The sequence below is a fragment of the Phasianus colchicus genome, chromosome 1 (genome assembly GCF_987193195.1).
Source record: "Phasianus colchicus chromosome 1, bPhaCol1.hap1.1, whole genome shotgun sequence".
NCBI classification, from domain to species: domain Eukaryota; kingdom Metazoa; phylum Chordata; class Aves; order Galliformes; family Phasianidae; genus Phasianus; species Phasianus colchicus.
In genome coordinates, this window is record NC_143436.1 from 134382725 (window position 1) to 134407836 (window position 25112).

At 47.7% G+C, this 25112-nt stretch overlaps 1 protein-coding gene and 1 long non-coding RNA gene across 2 annotated transcripts in view; one reads left to right on the forward strand and one right to left on the reverse strand.

Annotated features, from left to right (window-relative positions):
- The window catches only part of LONRF2 (LON peptidase N-terminal domain and ring finger 2), a 31274-nt gene extending 26294 nt beyond the window's left edge, over positions 1-4980 (reverse strand). Inside the window, exon 1 of the mRNA XM_031605216.2 lies at positions 4224-4980. Within this exon, the coding sequence (XP_031461076.2) occupies positions 4224-4965 (742 nt within the window). The 5' untranslated portion in view covers positions 4966-4980. The remainder of the gene's footprint in view (positions 1-4223) is intronic.
- Positions 4981-5955: 975 nt separating this feature from the next.
- On the forward strand, positions 5956-15041 carry LOC149920044 (uncharacterized). Its single transcript, XR_016460570.1, has 3 exons — positions 5956-6015; positions 7427-7503; positions 14957-15041. It is a non-coding gene; the product is annotated as an uncharacterized LOC149920044 (long non-coding RNA).
- Positions 15042-25112: the final 10071 nt, after the last annotated feature.

Here is a 25112-nt window from a genome sequence, read left to right on the forward strand (position 1 = left end):
CACAGGGCGGTGGGCATGGAACGGGATGCCAGGGCTGTGGGCACGGCCCCGAGTGCCCGAGTTCAAGAAGCATTTGGTCACTGCTCTCAGGCATAGGGTTTGGATTTTGGGTGGTGCTATGTGGAGTCAAGGACTAGACTCAGTTGCCTCTCTGGGTCCTTTCCAACTTGGGATATCCTATCATTATGATTCTGATCATAATGAAGGCAAAGACAGCTTGCACCCTTGATGTTCCATGCAGGCAGAGAGGATGCAGTGCAGCACGCGAACCACAGTGCACTATATAAGCAGTGCACAAGGTAGAGGTGCAGGGCCTAGCACTCAACAGCTGCCCTAAAAGGCTATGGCTGCTGGAGAACAGCACAGCTTGCCTGAGATACTATCCTCATGAGCCAGAGTCTCCCTTTATGCCACTCTTCCACTGCCTCCCGGCTTGCTTTTCCCCCCATAATTGAATTCTTATTAAGGGAGAATTCATTGGGCGTCAAACAAGTTTCCATGAATGGCTTTACCACAAAACAAATTACTGCTGAGTGGCTGCATTAAGTCTTCTTTTGGATTGGGCCAATTTCTGGTGAACCTCCACTGAGAGGAAAAGAAGGGAGAAGAAACCTCTCTCTCCCGAGGTTCACTCAAGAGGCTGAGTCTCTTCCCACCACCAAAGCCCAGGAGAGCACCTAGTTTTGTTTATAGCCATGCTCCAAATGCCACCCTATCTCTCAGGGTCAACATGCTATCCACCCCAGAGTTGGAAGTAGCAGCACAAGGCACCCATGGCAGCACTCCTCCCAGAACTCCACCTTCAACACTATTGGCAGACTCCATCTGAACTTACCTCCTCCTCTCTTTTGGCCCTTTATCCACTGGAAATGGAGATGTGTGGGCAAGATGGCCCTCTCTATGTGCTTGGGAAGAAAAAGCCCCCTTGCACCCATACTAATCCATCCTTAACTCCACCATGGTCTTCAGCCTCAGCAATCTCCTATAGTCTTATTCTGAGCCTCTTGAGGGGGATAAAAACAAAGAAGCTGGGCAATCTGAATGGGTATGTGCATCAGCAATCCCCCAGAAGAAACCTAGTTCTGCTGAAGCTGGTGCAGGAGGCAGCCACACACTCTGAGCAGGAATTTGTAGGCTTATTTACAGGAAAGGCATGGGATACTAATAGGCTGCCTCAATAGGAAGAAAGGCACAGAGGATCAGCAGCTGAAGGAATGAGTCACCAGTACCCAAATCCCCTTATGGTCTCTGTGTTTATTTGCTTACTAGCATGCTCTCACCCTGAGAAGAGCACAGTCTCCTTCAGATCCATGCTGAATCTAATTTTAATGCCAGCAGACTACAGCAGTAAATGTGCAATGAGCTCCCGCGCCTGGTCTGCACGAGACAGACTATTTTTTGATAAACACTGCTCCCTGGGAATAAACAGTGTTGCCATTCCCTTTCCCACTATGATGCAGTCTTTGGCCCTGCAGTGTTAGGCACCTTACCTGGGTAAAGCCTTACTCGTTATCTTCCCTGTTAAGAGACAGCCAACTGCTACCTCTGTAATTACAATTTGCTCTCTGGAAGGACAAAAACAAAAATAAAACCTATACGTTCAAAAGAACATCCACAAAATACCTGCTCATTTGTCACTGAAATCCAGCCTCCCTCAGTCTCTGAGCGCACACATACACACACCTGTACTGCTCCCAGACAGTTTTGTGCACGTCCACAAGACCAGCAAGAGAAGAGAAAAAGCTGAGGGGCGGCAGGGAGGAAACCCACCCACTTAGTGTGCCTGAGGAGCAGCCAGAGTGCTGGGTATTGCCCAAGTGGCAATGCTGAATGTTGTGATGGCTGAGCGGCACAAAGCTTGGCACTGAGCATGATCCAGTTGGAAACAAATGCTTCCTTCCAAGTGGCCAGACACGTGCTTGCTTTGAAGAAACGGTAATTAGATACCTTGCAACAATAGAGACCTATTCCAACGTCTGCGGCAGTGAAAGCAGCAGCCGCTTTGTGTAAGCAGTGAAGATGACCAAACCGTGGCCTTCTCAAGAGGGCCAGGAGGTTCAAAGCATAAAGACAGTTTTCACAAAAATGATAACAGAACTCGCAGCAGAATCCTTCAGAACAAAGACAGAAGCAGTGGGGGCACTGCAAACCTGATAGGTAAAGACAGAAGGACTAAGATTCAGCAAGACTGACTAGTTCCACTGGAAACAGCCACCACCTTGAAGGTGTGCAGGTTATCTTTTCCTATCTGAAACGAGGAGCAGGTACTCCAGATCCTGCTGGGAAGAAAATATCTACAGCACACTTGAAGCACCCCAAGGATCGAAGTGCAGATCAGATGACAAGAGGCCACAGGAAGACCCAACTGCTAACAGAAGACCCGCTTTAACATTACAAATGTTGTCACACCCAGCCACGTGCTGCAGGAAAACAGGAGTAAAATCCCACTGAGCCACAGACCAAGAGGCCTAGAGTCTTCCTCATCAAAGGGCACATATAACCCTTCATATAACATGCCCTTCTGCCTCCACTCCTGTTTCTGAAAAGCCATGCAGATCCCCACTGCCATGACTCCCAGCAGCAATGGAGGTACAAGAGGCGGTACCAGTCATGGAAGCTTAGGACCCCTGGGGCTCTGATGGCAACTTGGCCTAGGTGCAACCACAGCCTGAGAGGACACGAGGGGAGGCTGCAGCCGTGGGGGAGAGTGGGGCTGCCCTTCATCAGGAGGGATCTGGATCTGCAAATGGGCAGTTACTCCTAGTGTTAGAATTCTGGAAGCCAGCAAGGTGCCTGCTGTTATTCTCACAGGGATAAGTCACGGTGACGGCATTACCTCAGGACCCTGAGGCATGCAGCCAGGGCTGGAGGACGTGCTGCAGGGACAGGCACGCTGCGTCCCCCTGGGCCACCACGCACAGAGCAGCACGAAGCATGCTGCTGCCACACCTCCCTCTCCTGCATCCGCAGCTATTTTTTGGGATTTTTTTTTTTTTTTTTTTTTTTTTTTTTTTTGAGGCTAAAAACTCCCTGTGACCTACATTGAGCCTCTCCCCTCCCTCTGCTTCACCTTCCTTCCCGAGCTCTCCGTCCTGCCCTACTTTACCAGAGATTACTTCAGCTAAACCGTGTAATAGTTTTACAGAAAGCGCGGGCTGCGGAGGAGCCACGAGCAGCCAGACCAGTCGTGCTGCACGCAGCCCTCGGTTTCCCACTGTCTACCAAGAGCTGTGGTGAGGAAGAAGCCCGTGTCCAGGCATAGCAACAGCACAGAACAAAGCCAAGGTGCCTCAGCCCCTCGCTGAGACAACGGAAGGTGGGGGTGAGGGACGCGGTTCTGTTCAAAGGAGGGAAGGAGCTCCTCCACTGAGGAGGAATGCCGCTTTCTTCACGTTTCATTCGTCTCAGTGAGATCTGCCCGCAGGATTTCGCCTCCGTAACGCCACGGCGGCTGGCTCTCCTTCCTCCCCCACCAAAGCAAAATGTCTATGGCGGGGGAGCCGTGCAGGGCTCCCAGCCCCGTGCCTACGCCCATACACCGTGCTACTACGAGGCTACAACCAATGCAGAGGACCCACCTCCCACAGGCAACCAGGGCTGCCCCCCCCCTCCGCGGGGCCCTTCATTTAAACCCCCCCACTCCTCCGAGAACGCCGCGCACAAACAAACCTAAGGAGGTGAAATTGTCTAAAGAGGTTACATTCAAAACACGGGCTGATGCTCTCCACAAGTCACAACGCTGATTTACCCTGACACGGCGTTGAGACAAAAACAATGCGAGCCTCCCCACCTATTTATACGTTACTGAGCGCTTTCGATGGCCGCGTCTGGCTGGAAGCGCAGCGGCACGCACCGAGCGCCCGCGGATGGCGGCCACCGGCCCCGAGGCCACGCCGCAGCCGGACGCCGACGCGGCCGCGCACGCTTCCGTGGAAGACGGTTCCCCCACAAACACGAGAGGGGATTTTCTAGAAATGCTGCATAATGAGTCATCGACTGCAGGCGGCTCAACGCGAGACACCTTCCGAGCGGGGACGAAAATAACCGCGGGACAAAAATAGCAGCTCCCCGCCGGCCGCCAGCGGGGAGGGCTCGTTCTCCAAACTTGCGGCCGGAACTCCTTCCCGCTCCCGGCCCCCCGAGCGGCCCCTCCCGGCGCTCCCCTCCCGCCGGGCTGCCCCCGTCCCCGGCCGCGCCCCCCCCCCTCGCGAGCCGCCGCTCACCCATCTCCAGCGCCTGGTCGTACTTCTCCAGCGCGGCCGGCAGCTCCTGCCGCTCCCGCAGCTCGTCCCCCTCGGCGCGCAGCCGCCGCGCCCGGCTCTCGGCGCCGAACCACTTCTGCAGCAGGTTGCCCAGCACCACGTTGACCCGCGGCCGGGCGGCGGGCGGCTGGGGCTGGGCGGCGGAGGGCTCGGCGGGGCGGCGCGCCCGGTGGCAGCGGCCGCAGTCCCCGGGCTCGGCGCAGCGACGGCAGTGGGTGTGCCCGCAGTGCAGGGTGACGGGCTCGCACAGCAGCCGCCGGCACAGCGGGCAGGCGAAGAGCTCCGGCGGACGGCAGCAGGCCGGGTCGCCCAGCGCCTCGCCCTCGGCTCCGCCGCCCGAGGAGCCGAGCGGCGGGGGCGGCAGGCGCAGCTCCTTGTCGCGGATGCTGAGCGCCAAGCTCTCGGCCAGCTCCCGCAGCTCCTCGGGCCGCAGCCGCGCCAGCCGCGCCGCCGCGCCGTAGGCGTCCAGCGCCTCGGCCATGCGGCCGGCCCGCGCCAGCGCGTCGGCGCGCCGGAGGCACAGGCCCCGCTCGGGCTGCGGCAGCTCGGCCAGCTCCGAGCCGTAGATCTCGGCCGCCAGCTCGAAGTTGCCGCCGCGGAAGGCCTCCTCGGCCACCTGCAGCATCTCGGCGCACGGGCCGCCCGAACCGCTCCCGGCGCCGGCCCCGGCGGGCAGCGCGCAGGGCCCCGGGCCCAGCTCCATGCCGCGCGGCGCCGCACGGCCCCGGGCCGCCCTACTCCATGCCGGGCCCGCGGCGCCGCCGACTCCGGCTCCTTCCTGGGAGGGGACGGCGACGGGAAGGGAGGGCGGGCCGGGGGCGGGCCGCGCCGCGGCGGCGGGGGGCGGCTCCCGGGCGGCGGACGGCCGGAGGCGGGGGCGGCCCGCAGCGATAGCCCGCGAGGGGCGGCCCGGCCGGGCGGTGCCCCGGGCGCTCGCGCGGCTCCCGTTGGGCTCGGCCTCTTCCTTCCCTTTGCCGCTTCCTGGTGGCGGGCCCTGGGGCTGCTTCGGCCTTAACCGCCGGCCCTGCGGCCCGAGTCCCGGGGCTGGGTTGCCCGCCGCGGGGAGCCGCGCTTTGCGCGGGCTGGGCTCGGTGTAACGCCGGCGTGGGGCGGCTGCGCAGGGGAAGGGTGCGCTCCGCTTCCCGAGAGAGCCGAGCACGTGTGTTCTCCTGAAGAAAAAAATAATAACGAAAAAGAAAAAAATATATAATAATAACAACAATAAATCGCCGAGCCCCGGCTCTCAGAAAAAATCCTTTTCTGTAAGCGGCAGCCCTGCCAACGCAGCTTGGGGTCTGCGCGTCGTGCTGAGCGCTGGCTGGCGCATCGGCAGCAACAATAAAGATAATGCAGCTGGAAGTTAGTTAATCATGCGTGAGTCAGAAAGGAATCCAACTTGCTCCGCAGGAATAACAGGAGTGAAAAAAAAAAAGAAGAAGAAGAAGAAAATGTAGGCAACGTTTATTTTAGACACGGCTGTAAACAAACCATTCTGAGGAACGGGAGCCTGGCAGCACGAGGAGCAGCACCGTTTCCAGTTGGGCTGCAGCTGCGGCAGGGAGGTTGCTGTGGTTTTTGCCTTCCTTCTGTGAGGCCACAAGGCCCGGGTGGGAACCTGTCACTGCCTCTCCACCCATGGCTTTGGTCTGCACCCCACTGCCTATTGGCCTTGCCCGCTCTGAATACTTAATGTTTCTGGTGATGGTTCTCTGAGCAGTGATGATTGGCCTGATGTTTGCCTCGTGGGCTCAAGGTTGCCATCCGAAAACTGATCTCCACATTGTGCTACTACTTCATCATTCTGGGGCATTAGTTGATAGCTGACTACACACGAGCCAGCAGTGTGGCCAGGTGGCCAAGAAGGCCAACGGCATCCTGGCTTGTGTCAGAAATAGTGCAGCCGGCAGGAACAGGGAAGTGATTGTCCCTCTGTACTCAGCACTGGCCTTACTCGAGTACTGTGTTCAGTTTTGGGCCCCTCGCTACAAGAAAGACATCAAGGCCCTGAAACGTGTTCAGGAAGGGCAATGAAGCTGTGAGGGGTCTGGATCACAAGTCTTATGGGGAGTGGCTGAAGGAACTGGGATTGTTCAGTCTGGAAAAGAGGATGCTCAGGGGAGACCTTATTGCTCTCTATAACTACCTGAAGGGAGGTTTTGGTGAGGTGGGATCAGCCTCTTCTTCCATTGAACAAGTGATAGGATGAGAGATGACAGCCTTAAGTTGTGCCAGGGGAGGTTCAGGTTGGATGTTAGAAAAATCATCTTCTCAGAAAGAGTGGTGATGCAGTGGCACAGGCTGCCCAGGGAGGTGGTGCAGTCACCGTCCCTGGAGGTGTTCAAGAACCGTGTGGATGTGGCACCGAGAGACATAAGTGGGCATGGGCTGATGGTTGGAGTACTTGAGGTGTTTTCCAACCTCAGTGATTCTATGATTTCATTTCTTGGCATCTTCACTTGGAGACAAGATGGCATCAGTCCCGTTGCCATGTTATCAAAGTATGCTGGGGCCATTATTCATAAACGACAGAACAAATATGCCTGGTTCTGCTCCACTGCATCAAGGCCAGGTCTCAGGAACACGGAAGGATGAGTAAATTTGGGCTCGCCCTTGAGCCACCCCACCTCTGCTTCCTGGGACCCTGATGAGAAGCAGCAGCATTTTTGCCAGTTCATGCTGGGAACCTCCCTGCAGCCCTCCTGTCAAAGCAGGCAGCAGGTGAGCGCGTCCGGCCACGTTGTTTCACCCCACGTGTCCTGGCTGCTGCGTGACAATCTTTTCTTCACTGCCTGACAGTGCAGCATGGTGGCACCAGCTCAGCCAGCAGTATCAAGCAGGGCCAGCTGGGCAGCCAGTGTGCTGCTGTGCATGCTGCAGCCTGCTGGGTGGCCGCTGTCCTCTGCTCATGAGCAATCAGCAGCACTGCAGCAGCACCTTTCCCCAAAGGAGGGAACTGCTTTATTTAACAGCACTATTAATGGCCTCCTGGTATGCAGCCTCTGGTTTTCCAAAGGCAGCTATTTGCAAGGGGACAGTTACCTCGTGGTCAGTGGGCATGGTGTGGGTGGGCTGGCGGTTGGACTAGATGGTCCGGGGGTCTTTTCCAGCCCTAATGATTCCTTGATTGCATGAAAAATGACAGAAAAATGAACTGCTGTTTGCAGGATGGCAACAGAGGATGCACAGTGGCAGCGGTGAAGCAGGTGAAGCACTCGTTTAGGTGCCTGTTATTGCTTAGCAGGTAAGGCTGATATCCTGTGAAACAGAAAGGAACGGAGGGTGAGAAACTACAGCAAAACTAACAGTAGTCTATAATTAAAAAACTCATGCTTCTCACTGGGATTGTTCGTAGTTCCCTGGTTGTTCAACTGAGGTCAGGGTACATGATTTAGGATAGACCTGCCAAGAAGTTCCCTTGGAATGGGTGCCCCGTGACACGGGCATGCTGTTTATGGCTACTTCTTTATGGCTTATGAGCCGAGAGTGACAGATTGCAGCAGTCACAGAGCTGAGTGGATTTCTCATAAACGTTCTGTATACTGATCAAAACACCACTACTAACTTACAATTTGCATCAGCAGAAAAGCTGTAGCTTGGAAGCATTGCCTCCTGCAGGAGATGAAAAATCTGTACTTGTACTCAGGGCAAAACTTTTCCCAGCTTCCTCAACTTAAAAAAATGCTCTCACCCCATACTAGCTCCTGTGTGGCATTCTGTTAGAGGTGCCCCTGGACAGCAGCATTATTGTTCCTGCGATTGGTGTATTTCCACCCAGGGATGGCCTCATGCCACTAAATCAAGCACTATACAGTCACAGAAGTCCATCTGCTTTCCAACAGGAGTATTCTGGGTGCTCACTCCTCTGAGTCATTGATAAACACTTCAGGGCTGACATTGGGTTTACTTTAAGTTTGCAGCCTAATTCTCAGCTTCTTCCTGAGGCCCGGCTTTCCCGAGATTTCCCTCCAGGGTAGAATTATACTTGAAGGGGAAAGGAGGGGAGGAAGCAGCTTGGAAATGAGAGTATTTACATATCGGGAGGGCATGTTCAATTCCTCTAGCACATTTCTATTCCAAGATAGTTTGAAGTGTTAAACTCCAGTTTGTTTTGATGTTCCTGTGGAGGAGATCTGTCTGTAACTGTTTTGGAATAGCTTAATTAGAAAGGCGTGTGAGGATATAATCAGTGCACAGATATCGCCACTGTGCTAAAATGTTAGTGAAGTTGTAAAGTCAAACATACCAAAATTAGCATACAGCTTAATTAAGGCTATGTTTGCTTATTTAATTTGTCTCCTTTACATCTCCTTTACCTGTTACATTAATTCACACCCTACTATTTTCTCTATAAGACATGGGGAAGAAGATGCTTCATTGATAGGCTTCCCAGTAAGATCCCAGTGGTCACCGTGCAGTCCCTCACACCTTTTGATTTGTAATAGTCATACTGTGCTGCAGTAACACATTTTCCTATGTGCTTTACTATAAAATTTAGGGCTACTGTGTTGGAATATTTCATAAATACTCTCACATCTACATTTTCAGTCACAGGAGTCGTAAGGGATTCATACTGCCCCTTCTAATGTGGAAAGGTGAGGTACTAAGTTCAGAGCAGGCACTAACTCAGGGCATTCGATCCTGTGTACATAGTGCTTGAAATTTCCAAAGATTATTTGTCAGATATACAGACTGATAGAAGCACAGCTTTGCTTGAGCTGCGATTGAATGCGAGCATTGGGAGTTTAGAGTTTGGGCCTCAGCATGAGCACTCTGAATAAGAGAGCAGTACAATTAGCAGTCCCTCTCCCAAGGCATGCTTTAAATGACTTATACTTTGGCACACATAAAACCCACAGCAAAGTGCAGAACCCAGCTCTTCCAGCCAGTGCTGCACTGCTTTTCTTTCCCTAATCACTGCCTCATTTATCAAAAAACTTTCCAGCTTTCAAAAGAAAAGGTCACCGTATGATGATTATTATTACCAGATTCTTTGTCGGTTTAGTGAATTTGCTGTAGATGAGATAGCAATAGTACTGTTTTACTTTTAAAAAAGAAAGCCTTTTTTGCAGAAGTCTCATTCTTGTAAGAAAAGCATAGGGTAGTGTGGTGATGAAAAAGGTGCTAGCTAAAATCTATTGATATTAATGTAATTAAGATTTTCCCCTTGGCCCCAGCAGAAGTTTAATACCTTTAATCCAGATGCTGTGAGTCATAGGAGCTAAGACTGTTTTTGGAGATTTTCCTCCTTCCTTGCAACATCCCAGTGGGGAGATGGATCCTGTCCTTGCAGCGTGACACACGTGGATCGTGTACAAAAGATATTATTCCTAACTACATCCTGCATGGGCTGAAGATTAAACAGCTTGATAACTGTCCAACAAATCATTAGCACATCCGATGATGCAGAAGGAGTCAATTAGTTGAAGTATACTACTGGATTCTCTTCATATTGCTCCTGTGCAGAGCAAGCAATTCTTAAAGGGTGTGAGGGCTCTTCGATCAGTGCCCAGTTTCTAATGGGTGGGGAAGGATGATGCCAGTGGCAGTGCAATCTACAGTCCTCTGGTTGCAGTCTCCACCACTGGATAAATGGGACTCATTTCCTCATTGAGCTTGAGGGGGTTCTACAAGAAAACTCGAGGCAAAAATGTTTACATCTTTGTTGTAGTCCCTGCTGAAACAGGGCTTTGCACAGCCCTACACTCACTGCTGTGTTCTGCTACACATGCTTCAAGGCAGCAGCACCTGGATCCTGCTGGAAGATAATGGCCCATGCACATTGGGGTGAAAAATGCTGCCACCAGGCTTGCAGCACACCAGCACACACTGAAGCAAAGTGAGATAGTGCACCATGGCAAGGGACCCTTTTGGCACCCAGCATCCAACTTGTTTGAAAAAGCAGGCTAGCACATCACATTCGGTGCTACCTCAAGTCCCTTTGTGTGCCAAGATCTCAGCATGGGTGTTCTCATGTGAGTGTTCCCAGCAGATGTCACAGTGTGGCTCCCCATGAACACAGGGGACATCTGATGCCTTCTGGGACTTCTCCCACCCTGCTGCACAAACAGCTCTCAGACAGCAGGGCTGCCCTGGAACCGCAGACAGGACCAGCGTATTACTCCCTCTCCTGATTTTTCCATAATTCTCTTCTCAGATTTTTTATCTCACACAACTTTTGAATGTGAATATTTTTACCTCCCTCTTTTCACCTGGTATTTTTTCGCTGAGAGACATCTTGATTCCTGGAAGACATTAGCAGAAAAAGTACCCTTGAAAGTAGCATTTTGCTCCCATTTCGGAAGGAATTCTCCTATTGTTTGACAGTGTTGGTGTGATGCTGCACACTTTCTTTGAGACATTTGTGCTTTGGCACAAATTTTCTAGGAGTCTGGAGAAAGATGCCATGGTGCTATGCTCGAGCACCCCATGGCCCTGGTTTCCTGCAGTTTGCATTCTGAGACCCAGGATCTATCCTCATTAAATTAGCAGCACAATGGCTTCCATGTGAGGTCCCCAGACACAGTCGATCTCAAAGATGAATTTCTTTCCTCAGCTTTTAGTTGTTTGCAATCTAGCATGAGCAAGGTGGATAACATCAGTTAGATACACGCGTGGGACACCACTGCTTTGCCTAAAAGAAAATTTCTTGTCCTTTTTTGATCACTTCTTTACTGTGAGTCAGCATACGACACATTTTCCTGAAACACCCAGACACTATGCTTACAAAAATAAATGTGGGTCAGATGGAAAAAACATTATGAAGATCTGATGGTGCTGAGGCAGAAAACCAATCACATTCCTACTGTTGGAGAGGAGCGTAAGGTCTGCTTCCCCCTTGGAAACTAATGATCTCCTTCCTCACATCTCTACTCCAGGAACAGCGGGGAGTCTATGCTACAGTTCTGCTGTGATTCCTCATGGGCCATTCAGGATGGGCACCAGTCAACTTGATTTTCAACACTATAATCAGCTCAAGCATTAGAGAGCTCCAAATGTCATACCTGGTCATCAAAGTTTTGTGGGCTACAAAATGCACAGCAGGTTGAGAGAGACAAACTGGAGAGAACATAGTGAAATAATGTCTGTTATTCTTTGCCAGTCAAGAGCAGACAGGGCAAGGCAAGTTTCCACCTCCTGAACAATGAGTGTTTGTCCTTTTTTTTTTTTTTTTTCTTCTTTGGCCAAGGCAACATTGGAAGGAGAGCATAGTGACTTTTCATATTTTGACTAAATATCGCTTTTGGGTCACTGTAGCAGAGCAGCTGCTCCAGCAAAGGTCAGCCATTCTGTTCCATGGGGTGCGGCCATCAACCTTTCCAAATCAGGGCATTTCTGAGTCAGAGCCTTCTGTTTTTCCACTCAGCAGGCCGTGCTGTGGAAATGCATGTTCGAGGCAGATTATTGTATGGTCGCTGGGGAACTGGAACAGGGACCTGGCTCCAAAGGCCTCAGCTGAGGTAAAGTTTGTACTTGCCACCTCAGAGATGAAAACCAATGTGCTGAATTTTTCCAGAAGAAGGTGCTGAGGTGAAGAGCAAGCTTATGTGGTTAGGGGTTCCTCCATCAGGGAAATGGCCTGCCTGCTCTGGCTTCAGCTAGAGAAAGCTCAGCATCTTTTTCTGAAAGCCTGACAAGTAGAGCTGAATGAGGTGATGGTGGAGATCAAGGGAGGTTTCTTTTTGCAGAGAAAAGAGTAGAAGGACCTGAAGGAGGCATTACAAAATAATTGACAGGATAGGCAGCTTGAACAAGTGCATAGTGAACTTGCAGTACAAGGAGAGCAGAGCCAGTCCTGTGTGAACAGAATGGTTCAAACTGGGAAAATAGCACAGGAGGCTGAACAGATGTGAGAACTTGTCTAGAAAGCACAGGTCAGGAAGGAATGGAAATATCTGTACAAAGCCTGGACATTAAGGCCAAATTATAGGAAACAAAGATTACAGGCTTGTGTAACAAGAAGTACAGCTGGGAGGAAGTGTGAAAAGATACGGCCTTTTGGCCATAACCAGGTATCATCCAAGGGATGTCAGGAGGACACATCATGTTTTCTTTTAGCTGTGGGGAGAAATAAGATAATAGTCAAAGCTATATTTGGGGCTGACATTGTCCAGAGGGGCAGCAGATAGGAAAGCCAAGAGAAGCCCTGAGGGACAGCATCCTTCTGCAAAAAGAATGGAAAGGACAAGGACCTGAAAGGAAGGGAACCAGAAGTCACAAACCATCTAGAGATGATAGGGTGTAACAGCATGTAACATATTGTGGAGGGGACAAAAACAGAGTGGAAGAGACCTAAGTAGATCTGGGAGAAAGCAAAAGTCAGTGGCTCTAGGAAGTACACTGAACATGCTTGGAGGCAAATGGGGAGAAGGCAGAAAGGACAGTGCTCTGTGGAGAGGGGTTGACCAGTCTGTTGGTGACAGATGCAAGAAGTGACATTTTCCACATAGGCTAGTTAGAAACTGAAGGGGATGAATGAGAATAAGAGAAGGAAGAAGGCTGCAGAAGGCGAAGGAAAGGCTGGAGAAAGCAAGCACTTGGACACTTCCATGGCAAGAGTACTGTGGGGGGTGAACCATAATGAACTCTTCCCAATGGTTGGGAGGTCTCCTTGAATGTCCATCTGTTTTGAAGAAGTTAGTAAAAGTCTGAGCAGAGGATTTTGAGTAAGAAATGCTGAATGCAGCTTCAGAACCAAGAAGATGAAAGAATGGAAGAGGTAAAATGCTTGCTTTGATTTTTTTTTTATAACCTACCTCCAGTGGAGTCATGCATTCCTTTCTGAACAAAAGCAAAATCATGTTAGGGAACTGGCAGCCAAATATAAGGTTACGTGTGCACAGCTTGACTCAGATGCAACAAAGACGATCCTTTATGCTGCTTTACTCAGCATCTTCATCCAGATTAATAGGGTGTTATCCAGCCAAGAACTGGTCAGGTTTAAGATTGATGCAGATTTTAAGGAACCCAAGAGTAAAACTTCAAAAGGTTAGGTCAATCCCTTTGTATGAAATCATGGAAAGCAGCTCTGTCTACCAGGACTGTGCAAGTAGAATGTAGGTTTCAACTCAGTCACAAAGGGGTATTCTGTGAATCACGCTATATGAAAAGTAAATGCCAGTGTAATAATCACCATCTCCTCAATTAAAAGTAATGGTTTGGAAAGAAAGAAAAAAAAAAAAAGTAAAACAAGGAGAGAAAAACACTTCTATGATTAATGTCAACTGCAGTGAATTAGCTAGCATACAGCCTTCCTGAATTGCAAACCTTTCAGAAATGGAAAGAGTACAAAAATAGCGAGTTTGTAGCCATTTTGATTCAAAGTGTTTTTTAATGAATGCACCAGAGATTAGACCGAGTAAAAACACATTAAGAATCTCTTCCAAAGAGATATTTAGAATGAGATCTGTTAAAGCCATTAGGATTTCCAGCAGAGTTTATTCTGAACAGCAAATGGGGCTAAGTAGAACCAAATACGGCTTTCAAAGGTGCGTGAAGCTTATACATAAAGCTCATTCTTCTACTCATGCAGTGATGTGAGTAAAATCTCATAAGTCATCGCCCAGAAGTGCATGGTGCTTACTCTTAACAACAATCAGGACATGTATTTTAAATGTCCTAATAAAAAATACTCATAGCTGTCTGTGTTACAAGGGTGTTTACAAGGGCAGATAGTGATAGGACAAGGGGGAATGGTTTTAAACTGAGACAGGGGAGGTTTAGGTTAGATATTAGGAGGAAGTTTTTCACACAGAGGGTGGTGACGCACTGGAACAGGTTGCCCAAGGAGGCTGTGGATGCCCCATACCTGGAGGCATTGAAGGGCAGGCTGGATGTGGCTCTGGGCAGCCTGGTCTGGTGGTTGGTGATCCTGCACATAGCAGGGGGTTGAAACTGGATGATCGTTGTGGTCCTTTTCAACCCTGGCCATTCTATGATTCTATGATCATTAATTTATACATTACCTTGAGAATAAGCCCTTTTCCAACCTACTCTCAAGCAACCTTGTACACGATATATAATCTACCTTTATTCATCACACATATACATGTTGATTTTCTGGTTTTATGAAATGAGTGGTCAGCAGGCTCCAAAACTCTTGTCCCTTTGAGATGTCTCATCTCCCCGTAACGATTGGCTCAGATCCTTTATAAACTTTATTTAAACTGAAGTCTTTCAACTTCCCTATTTTCTAGGTGAGGTAGCAAGCCCAACCCATCAGTAAAGTCAGCAGATTTCAAGTACCATGAAGTTGGTGTCATCTAACCACGTAGAGTAACACAGACAAATATCACTGACGGGTTACAACCGTTTTCATGACTAACGTGCTCCAGCATGTGCCCAGCAAAATGTCTCATTCAGACTGAAATTCAAACTGGTCTCTAAGAAAGGGATTCACAGCATCTGGAAATCTAATCCTTGCATCTCCTTTGTAAGGTCAAGTAGGACAAGTGACAGTGCCGTTAAGGGTGAATAAATGCAGGTGATTTCCAGAAAGATACAGATAGCTGCCACACAGCTGCAAATTTAAATGTCTTCTCCATAGCAAGCAAGCATTTTAGATTTATACCACAAGGGAATAAAAGAGCTCCTCCTGCCAGCCTAATTTGATTCTTAAAGCAAATCTGTGGAAACAATACTGGAGAAACAAAGCTCTGCAATATTTTTTACATGTATCCCTTTCCATTTCTCTTCAGCCCACATGTTCATGAGGCTGACACATGCGGTCAAAGAAGCTGAAAATCTGACAGTGCTTCTGCAGTCCATGCCAAGAACAGAGCCTTACTCCATGGAAGGTCGCACAAGCTGTGATGTATCTGAAAAAAAAAATCAGGGAAGGCAGAAACCCCACTAGGTCATGTCAGTCCCAGTTCTTCCCAGTGCTGATGATTGTTATGGTGAGGTCCAGCATCTACGTCAGAACTGATGTCACATTTAATCTCCTGGCAGCAGCAAAGTGAGGCATCATAAGCTTTGGTACATGAAGGCTGAAGAAAGCTTAGACAAGAAATAAATATTAAATACGTAACTGTGATGATAATTGAAGGTAATTAACTGCGAAGGTAATTAATGCTGAGATATTTTACTAAGGGCTGCAATGGATTCTCCATTAATGGACTTCTGTAAATTCAGGTCAGATTCCTTCCTCCTCCTCCTTCCTAAATGTGCACCTTTGGCCAACACAGAATAAGTTCAGGAATATTGTTTGAAGACTTTATGGTGCAGAAAGTCAGAATAGATGAGTACAGAGTCTCTTTGTAGCAAACCAGTGCAATACACACGAACCAGGTGAGAACGCAGATCCTAGCACATTTTCTAGCCCATGTGCATTCATGCTGGTTGGACACAAACTGTCTTGGATTTGCATGCCCATGTTTGGGTGAAGTTTCACTTGGGCTTGCACAGAGCCATTAATATTGCCCTGTCTTCACCAGAAATCCCTGAATACATGCCTAAATAGCAAACATTGGGCACAAGAATGGTGACAACAGTTGACTCTCTGCCAGAAGTTCTGCGTAAAAGCACTCACAGCAGGGAAGCTTAAGGATATTCTGATTTAATTTAGAAATCAAACATTGTTTTTCTTAATTAATAAAAAATTCTCTTTATTTCCAGAATCTGACCCTGGACTCCCTCCCAACCCATAAAAGAAACCAAAAGACCTACCCAGTAGGCTAAATAAACAATAAAGATGAAAGCTAACCATTACCAATTTACAAGGATTTTTTCCATGCATGTTTCATTGCCTTCACACAAATACGTTATGGCTTCTTCAGCTGTGAATGTATTGTGAACAAATGGGGGGCTTAGTGTTCCTACCAAAAGATGCACATCTCAGTTGCTATGTGGGTGTGAATCAATACAATACTTAGCAGCCATCCAACACTCATTGCATACTTCTGAAACACTCAGCACACGCATAGTGCAGCTCAGGTGCACAGCGCAGTCCTGTCCTTCAGAAAAACTGGGTCTAGAGCAGTGGTTCTCCAGATTAAAGATCTGTCATGAGTCAACAGCATGAGCTGTCAAGCCAGAGGAACTCCCTGAGAAGTGAAATTGCTGTTTGCGTGTTGCTCAGCACGTCACACCCAGTACATGTTACTGTGAAAACAGCGTGTGAGCAGGAGATCACATTGCAGGGGTAAGGAGGTGCTCATGGGAAACAAGGTAAGGAGGTCAGGAGAACAGCAAAGCATGCTTGCTTTGTTTGTAATCCAAGGGATCCTACAATGAGCCCTACTTGCATGCCAAGTGGGCTGGAAAGAGAGAGAATCATTGAATCACGGAATTGCAGGGGATGGAAGGAACCTCAAAAGATCATGGAGTCTGACCCCCCTACTAAAGCAGGTACCCTACAGCAGGCTGCACAGGTAGGCATCCAGACAGATATTGGATATCTCCATAGAAGGAGACGCTACAACCTCTCTGGGCAACCTGTTCCAGGCTCCATCACCCTTACCGTAAAGTTCTTCTGCATGTTTGCATGGAACTTCTTACATTCAAGTTTTAGACCATTGCTCCTTGTCTGGAGAGAAAATGCTAGCAGTAGACACGGCCAGGGAACCCTAACACATCTGCAGTGGATGGAATTGGCCAGCATTTCACCTTCTGCATGTGTTCTTTCATGGAATTGTAACAGGCACGTTCCATAGGTTCCTCCTACTCCGTGGGACTTCTGTTTTCAAGAGAAAAAGGAAGCAAAGATAAAGCAAAGGCAAGAAATAAGGAGAGGAGAACTGTGCTTGCTGCCTCCCCAGAACATAACTGTATAGCAGCTCAGGTTGGGAAGGATCTCTGGAAGTCATACAGTATTTAAATGGAGTAGAAGAAGGTAAGTTTATACGACACATATTAGCCAGCTAGTAGGTCCCTGGCCTGCATTGATGCCCAGGATTGTTCTGCTCCGGGTGCAGACTCTGCACTTCTTGCTGAACTTCACAAGGTTTTCACTGGCCCAGATCCTAGGTTTTACAGTGCTGTTCTGTCACCCAGCACAGCAAGCCTTTCCTTGCCCAATGCACAGTTTAATGCCTCCCACACAACAGTTGAAGGTGCACACTAGCTCAACACCCAAGATCAGGGATATCGAATAATACTGACCCCTTGCATCACGCTGTGCCACTTGCTTACTTACTTTTGAGCCCAGAAGGTCAGAAGGCCTCCAATCTGCCTGCCAGGTCCTTCATCCAGTCCATGTTTCTCAGCACTCAGATGAGAGTTCTGTGGGAGGCCATGCCAAAAGACACTTCAGAGACATAACCATGACTGTCCCTGTGTCTCCAAAGCCAGCCATCCCAGCACAGAAGGCAGAACCCAGCCTGACCCTGTCTGCCACCTGGTAGCTTCATGAGCCTGAAAATGAATTCCCAGGGCTTGTGCTTGGCAGTCATTGGTGCCAGAGGGGAAGCTAACTGCCATCCAGCTCCATAGACCCTCATCCTTTAGAATTAATTCTTCTCATCACCTGGGATGTCTCCAGGATTTTCTGTAGATGGTCAGCAGCATCCTTGCACTCACATCACCCTCTAGTTGAACCTCATCCAGCCCCATGCATTTGCAAGTAAAACACATGCAGCGTATTATGAATTCCATAGTGCATTAATGCACATCCCATAACGGAGAATTACACAGATAAACCCTTTTCCTGGAATTAAGATTGAAGTGAAAGAAAATGTATATTTTGGCTTTCTCTTACATGTGCTCTTCACATTTTCACCACTAGAGTGAACTAATGTGACTATCCCTCAAGAAACTCAGTCTGTCATGGCACATAGTTGCTCACACCAACACCATCCTCCCCAAACTCCTTCAGTGTTGAAACTGCATAGTCAAGGTCAAAAGGTAAGTAGTGCTACCGTTAGAGTGGTCAAATCAGGTCTTTATATGACACTGCCTAGAGCATGACTGAGAAAAATCACCCCAGTGCTATAGAGTTTTGCTGCCAGCAGTTATTATCCCTAAATGCCTGCAAAGAACACATACTAACACAGACTTAAAGGTGGAGATCTGACAAAAAGAAACCTAGGGAAAAAATATCCTCCTGTTTTCAAGCCTCATCTGTGGCACTTCAAATTGGATTTAATTTTATATTCAGACTATGGCATCAACTGTCTTCACTTGCAGCTGTAAACAAAAAGTACTTCTGCAAGTCGCATCGCAAAGCTTGCAGTCAGTGAATGAGGAACTCATTATTAGTGGCCATTTGTGAAGACAGTTATATGATTTAATTAGCATCACTCAAACTTTTGTAAAAACTACTGAATTGATTGTGGGATATGGGATTGAGTGTACTGTCAGCAAGTTTGCAGATGACACTAAGTGAGGTGGTGTAATTGACACAATAGAAGGAAGGGATGCCACCCACAATGACCTGGACAAGTTTGAGAAGTGGGTTCATGTGAACCTAGTGAAGTTCAAGAAGGCCAAGTGCAAGGTGTTGCACATGGGTTGGGGCAATCCCAGATATGAGTACAGACTGCAAGATGAACTGTTGAGAGCAGCCCTGTGGAGAAGGGGTCCTGATGGATGAAAAGCTGCACATGAGCCAGGTTGGATGGGGCTCTGGACAGTTCTGCCCATGGCAGGGGGCTGGGACTATGTGGGCTTTGAGGTCCCTTCCCACTCAAACCATCCCATATAATTGTAAGATAATTTTTTTTCCTTTGGGCAGTTCTCTCCTTTTTCTCAATATCTACCTCCTAGCTTCTGCAAGAACCACAGGCATCTTACTTTTTTTCCAGATAGGGGCACCCATCTCTCCAGGACAATGAATGAGATATGAATTCTTAAAAACAATAGCATGTGACAATGAAGTAAGAACAACTCCTATGCTAAGATGTGAGGAAAAGAGGGGCAGGGGGAGCCACCACTTGTGCATAGCAGCTGGGTCTGCAGCAGGTTACTGCAGTGGGGAGCAGTGATTGATAGTAGAGCTTTCTTCACCATTTGCAGACCAGGACAAGTCATACCCTCTATGAAGAGTTTAGACATCAAGCTCTAGGGCTTTTCCCAGTTTTTGTGGCCTGAATTCTTCAAAGACTTGTAGTTTCTCAAGTGGTTTTAATCACAGAAACATCAAAAGACACATTTCAAACCTTACCTTCTCACTGAATTTTAAGTCCTTCATCAATTGCAAAACTAACTAACTAACTAAATAGCAACAGTACAACACAGTAAAATTGTCAAGGGCACAACACAACCTAAGCAGCTGTCCCAAACAGCGTTCCCAGAAATGGCACAGAAATTTTAGCTGTTAGCAAGTCAGCATTAAGGTGCACCTACTGCAGGAGATTTCAGCCTGATAAGCTTGGCTAAATTAGAAGTAATAAAAGTCAGAGATTTCAGGATAAAGTGTTTAGAAAGCCTAATTACGGCTGGCACTATCAGCAATCCATGCTGTAAAGGAGGCTGCCTCAGCCAAATGCCATGAGGCAGTCCTAGGCTCCTTAGAGCTGCAGACAAGGTGCTCCAGCATTCACTCACACTGCAGAACTCACCACCAATCCCACATGTCTTAAACAAAGCAAAACCCAAAAGCAACTCCAGAGAAACCAAGAACCACTGGGAATGTAGCATGTATCTTACTGACAGAAAATTATTATAGTCTCTTGTGTATTGAAATCATATTCCATTCATAGAGACCATGGGCTAGAATTGAAAGAGCACAAGAGCAGGCAGTAGAAGAAAGACTGCTTGGCTCTGTAAATCTTTCTGTGCCTTTAGCACAGGTAATACACTTAGCAGACTCCATGTGTTTCAGAACAGAGCACAGGGAAAAAAGCTCTCAACTCCATGTGAAACTTTCAGGTGGCTGATGAGAGTTATCAGTCATCACCTGGAGTGTTAGACTGTGGCACTGACAGCAAACACATACACCTCTGATCATTTTTGAGACAGGGAAAAATTAAAATAATGCATCAGATTACCTCCTAACACTATTCAGCATCATCTGCACTAGCAGTAAATGGCGGCAGCCTACAAGCTGAATTCACTCTGCATGATTGAACCCACAGGTTACAACTGTCTTTTAAAAGCATCTGCTGGTAATAGAGGCATTAATATTTGATTCCTGCTTTGTCTCCTACAGGAACTTTACACTTTCCCTAAGCACGTTACAAATATCTTTAATACTCACAGCCTCATAGGGAAAAGTTTTGCTCACACAGCACAGCCATCAATAAAACTGATTAGATGTACCATGCCCGCAGCAACCACCTCTATTTCTGACAGCAGCAGCTTCCTTCTGCAGAAAGCACTCATCATTCTGCACATCTAGGACAGGGAAGAAGAGGAGAACCGAAGCTTCATGACTCATTTGCAGGAGGCAATACCCATCTGAGCGGCAGTGCCTTGCAGGGCTTCCTTGCAGAGGGGTGTCCGTGTGCCCTGTGCTGCACAGCCCACTCCAATCAGCCTGCTGGGCTGGGGGTGAGAAGAAGAAATCGTGTGTTAGCGTGCTGCCAATTTCCCCCTGGACTGGGGAGGGCACAGAAAATACAGCGGGGTTTATTGCAGTTGTGAAGAGTACCGCTTTACTGCTGTCAAAATGAAGGAGTTACTCCACAGTACTCTTCCTTCTTTTCTTTCCTACCAGGTCATGCCCATTTGCATCACGTCCAACTCAAACGTGGACAGTTTGAAGCACCATAAGATTGGAGCTACAGAAATAAAGTTAGGGAATTAAGTTTAAACTCTTTTCTCCTTACAGAAGTTCGCATTCCTTCCAACATTTCCAAGTATGATTAGTGTGAGCAAAAGAAGGCAGAGACAGGAGGGAACAACTACTATAGCTTAGCATACAGGATGGGCTGGATGAGATTGGCTCCATGTGCCTCTGCTGACCTTTCTCCTCCATATACCAACTTGGTAATGTGGAAATGGCTTCCCAGCCTCCAGCCCCAGCTGGCTCCTGGCTGGTAGACTGGGCTGTCTACAACTGTGTTGTCTTTTGGCTCCCCTCCTTCTCTGGATGTCAGCTTCTCCACCAGCCCTTTTGGCTGCCCCAGCACACTTTTGGACAACTACACAAGCCAGGAGCTCTGCTTTCTGGCAGGCAGATTCTTCATTCCTCTTGAATGCTAGAGATAATGGCATAAGTTATGCCAGGGGAGACACAGGTTGGACATTAGGAAAAAATTCTTCTCAGAAGGAGCAGTGAGGCATTGGAACATGCTGTACAAGGTGGTGGTGGAGTCACCATCCCTAGAGGTGTTCAAGAACCGTGTGGATGTGGCACTGAAGGACATGGTGGGTGGGCTGATGATTAGACTAGATGATCTGAGAGGTCTTTTCCAACCTTAATGATTCCATGATCCCCCCTTATCACCACTGATGAGAACTGGCATCAAGGTAATGTCTCTCCACAGCCTTATTCACCACATCCACATACAGTGGTCATTAGTGGAAATAGGTTGCTCCATGCATGCAGGCAGGTGGCTGCTTTCTCAAAGCCATGTCACACTGCTGGCATACAGCTCTGCATTAAAGCCCGCTGGGTCTTCACACTGTCCTTCTGGCCTATCTATAGTCCAGTTACACACTTTCCTTAAATTCCAACACAAAATGTTTAAATCTGAAGCATTTCCAACCAGAAGCTTCAGAAAAGAGGCTCCAAAATAGCAGAAGTATGAAAACTCTGCAAATACTGCCCTAGTATAGGAGAAGAGAGTACAAAGAAAATTGGCCATGGTGTATTTTAAGCTCAAAATCCATCAGTAAGAGGATTATATTAAAGAAAAATATCACTATCTAACGAAGTGATTTTCTCTGTCTGACAAGCAATCACACAATAGGCCCTCACCTGGTGACAGTAGTAAGGCACCTGCCTTGTTTTCCATCAGAATGACATTTCAAAGAAACTATTCATCCAACTCTAAATCCACAAAAACAAACTTAAACAATTAAAAAAAAAAAAAAAAAAAACCCACACCCCAAAACAACACAACCCAGCCAAATGCATCTTACTGCTGTGTCTTAAACTCCCACACAGAGATGTATCTAAACAGTGTATTGAAATTAAATGAACAGGTGGAAAGCTCCTACCCCAACCATTTCCACCTCTTCTTACTTCTGGAAGCAATTCTGACACAAATCAAGGAAATAACAGCTTTGCTACATCTTTCCCATACAGGCACATAACACTTGATAGGCAAAGGTCCAGCCTAGGAGCCTGTCCCAATTACTCCAGAGAAGAACAAGTGCATGCACACAGTTGAGACACCAGCAGGAAAATCTCATAGGTTCCAAAAGCATCCAAGCAAGAGCATACAAACCAGAGCAATGGGATGGAAATGTGAAACAGGTGTGGAAGTTCCTTCCTCATGCTTTGTCTTTTGGTATTTTTTTTTCTTGCTGCAACTGTTTCACTAATCCCTTTACTCCCACACATTTCTCAGTGTGTAATTTTAATCATAAATACAAATCTCGACAGGCTTTACAGTGCAGAGCTAGGCTGAAAAGCTAATGAAAGGCAAAGGAATGCTGGCAGATGAAAGCAGCCTGTGATAAAGACAGAGGCATAGAGGTGCACTTGGGAGACCTGGCTGCTCCAGGATGTTCACTGCCTTTTTAAGAGCACAAAAGGTAGAACATTTCAAAGAACAGCCAGAAACTGTAGAAACAGTAAGTGAAAAGAGCCTGCTCTTACTCTATTCAGTGCATAAAGCAGAATGAGAGTAAAATAGGCAGATTCATAGTTGAGCTTAGCTGTATGGCAGATTTCAAATCTAATTGATATAAAACCTTACTGGAACTCACTCAAAACATATGAACAAGGATTCCAAATAAAGAACAGCAATATTTTTCCTTAAATGGATTCCTGACCAACACGTGAAACACTGAATTGGTATCTCATGCAATCTTGATGTTTCACCATCGCCACAAAGTGATTCATAGCAATTCCCTTATCTCAATTTCCTCTTTGTCTTCTGCGGTGTTACAGAGGATATTTTGTACTTCCTGCAACTTCATCCACCCTTCTGATAAGAATGGCAGGTGTCATGCTATCACGTGTCACACACAGGCCTCTCAGGACAAGGGAAATAAAACTGAATTAAAAAGACAGATTATGGAGAGGAGGAAGAAAAGGGTCTAGAAGACAAAATGTTCCAACTTCTTAAGTCACAACAGGTTTCTAAATTGTAGCTGTCAAAAGACCCAGTTATTCCACAAAGACTTCCTCCAGCATAGCCATAACTTTTCCCTAGATGAGAACCATTTGCTTTGGCATCGCTGGGAGCCTTGGCTGGGTTCTCAGCATTAAATAGCTTTCCAGAGGGCGTGCAGTGCTGGATGGTTCATGTATACCCTCCTATCTGCAGATTTGCTTTCGTCCCATGAGCTGCACATTCCCAGAGAAGTCAGGTGGGTGCTGCAGTTCCCAGTGTGCCCTTTAGCATTATTTTTTAACTACTGCCTTTCCAGGGAAAGCATTTTTTTCCTTGTTGTGACATCAGGCAGACACCATGAGCAGATGCTTTATGCTTTCATGCTGCCATGTGCACTCTCTTAGGCTGCTGGCTGCTCCTTGGGTGTGCATGTACACGACACAGGTGGCACACTGCTCCTCTAACACCTCTAGCAAAGACTCCCCATGCTCCTCTCAGCACAGAGTCCAGTATCTCCAGGGCTTTGACATGGCTGCACGCTGCTTCTTTCAGCCTCGTTCATCAACACATTTTTTGGGTTTAACAGTCAAGAATTTCTACTAATGGGGTTTCCTTTTATGCCACAAAGCAACCACCCTCCTGCCTGGATTGAAAGGGAAAATACTGACTTCAGAGCAGTGAGCACTGAGCAGCAATCTGCTCCTACAGCAGCCCGTGGCCACCAGCTGCGTACTCACAGGCCTCACACTGCTCGCTTCACCCTGGTCACGGCAGGCTTTGCTGCTAAGAGGATAACTTAATGGTAAACCTTTCCCCACAGCAGCAGCCCAGAAAGGCTGAGGGGAGTTCTGCACCACCCACATGCTGCTTCTGACCTCACAGAGGTCTTCTCTCAAGCATGAGAAGAGGACCCACGCTGGCCTCTGCAGCTGGCATGTCACAAGCAATAACTGAGACAGACCTCCAGGACCCATATCACATGCCATGTTTCCATTATACCCTTGCATTTCAAACAAGCACAGTTAGAATTTACACCTCCTTTCAGGTCCCTTCACATTTCCATAGAAGATGAGGCTTCCGTGTAAACCACAATAAGACTATGAAGCAGAAATATCACCTTTCTCTTTGTTAATCAAGGTACAGATACTGACAAGGCATCCTTAACATCTAAGAAAATAAATTTAAGGAATCCCTACGTAATCTTTTTTCTCTGCAAACTGTCTGGAGTGCAGATAAGATCAAAATGTGGCTTTCCCAGCCAACAAAATTATTAACAGCACGTGGAAAAAAGTAATGTTACACAGCAGCTGGAACTCTCTGATGGCTTCGTGAAGCTGACAACAGAGCTAGTGCCTGCAGCAGGGAGCTGCCACCCTCAGCAGCTTCCAGGGAAATACTGAAATAATGAATGGGAAACAACAGGGTTATCTGGGAAAAATCTGTATTTTCAAGGCACTTTTGAGTTGCTATTTCTTATAAAGATCACTTCCTAAAACAAAAATCTGCATGAATATACTAACTACTGAAAAACATCTTCATGGCCTATGATCAGAAAGCACACCTTGATAATTCACTGTGGGAAGTGCAGAGAAAAGAGGTTAGGCATCATCTGTAAAGACAGTTCACGAGCAAGTAAATTCTGGATCTCCTCTTACTGCAAGAAAGAGGGGTAACAACTCACATTAAAAAACAAAACAAAAAAAATCCTTGTTGCTCTCTACAGTGACCTGAAAGGAGGTTGTAGTGA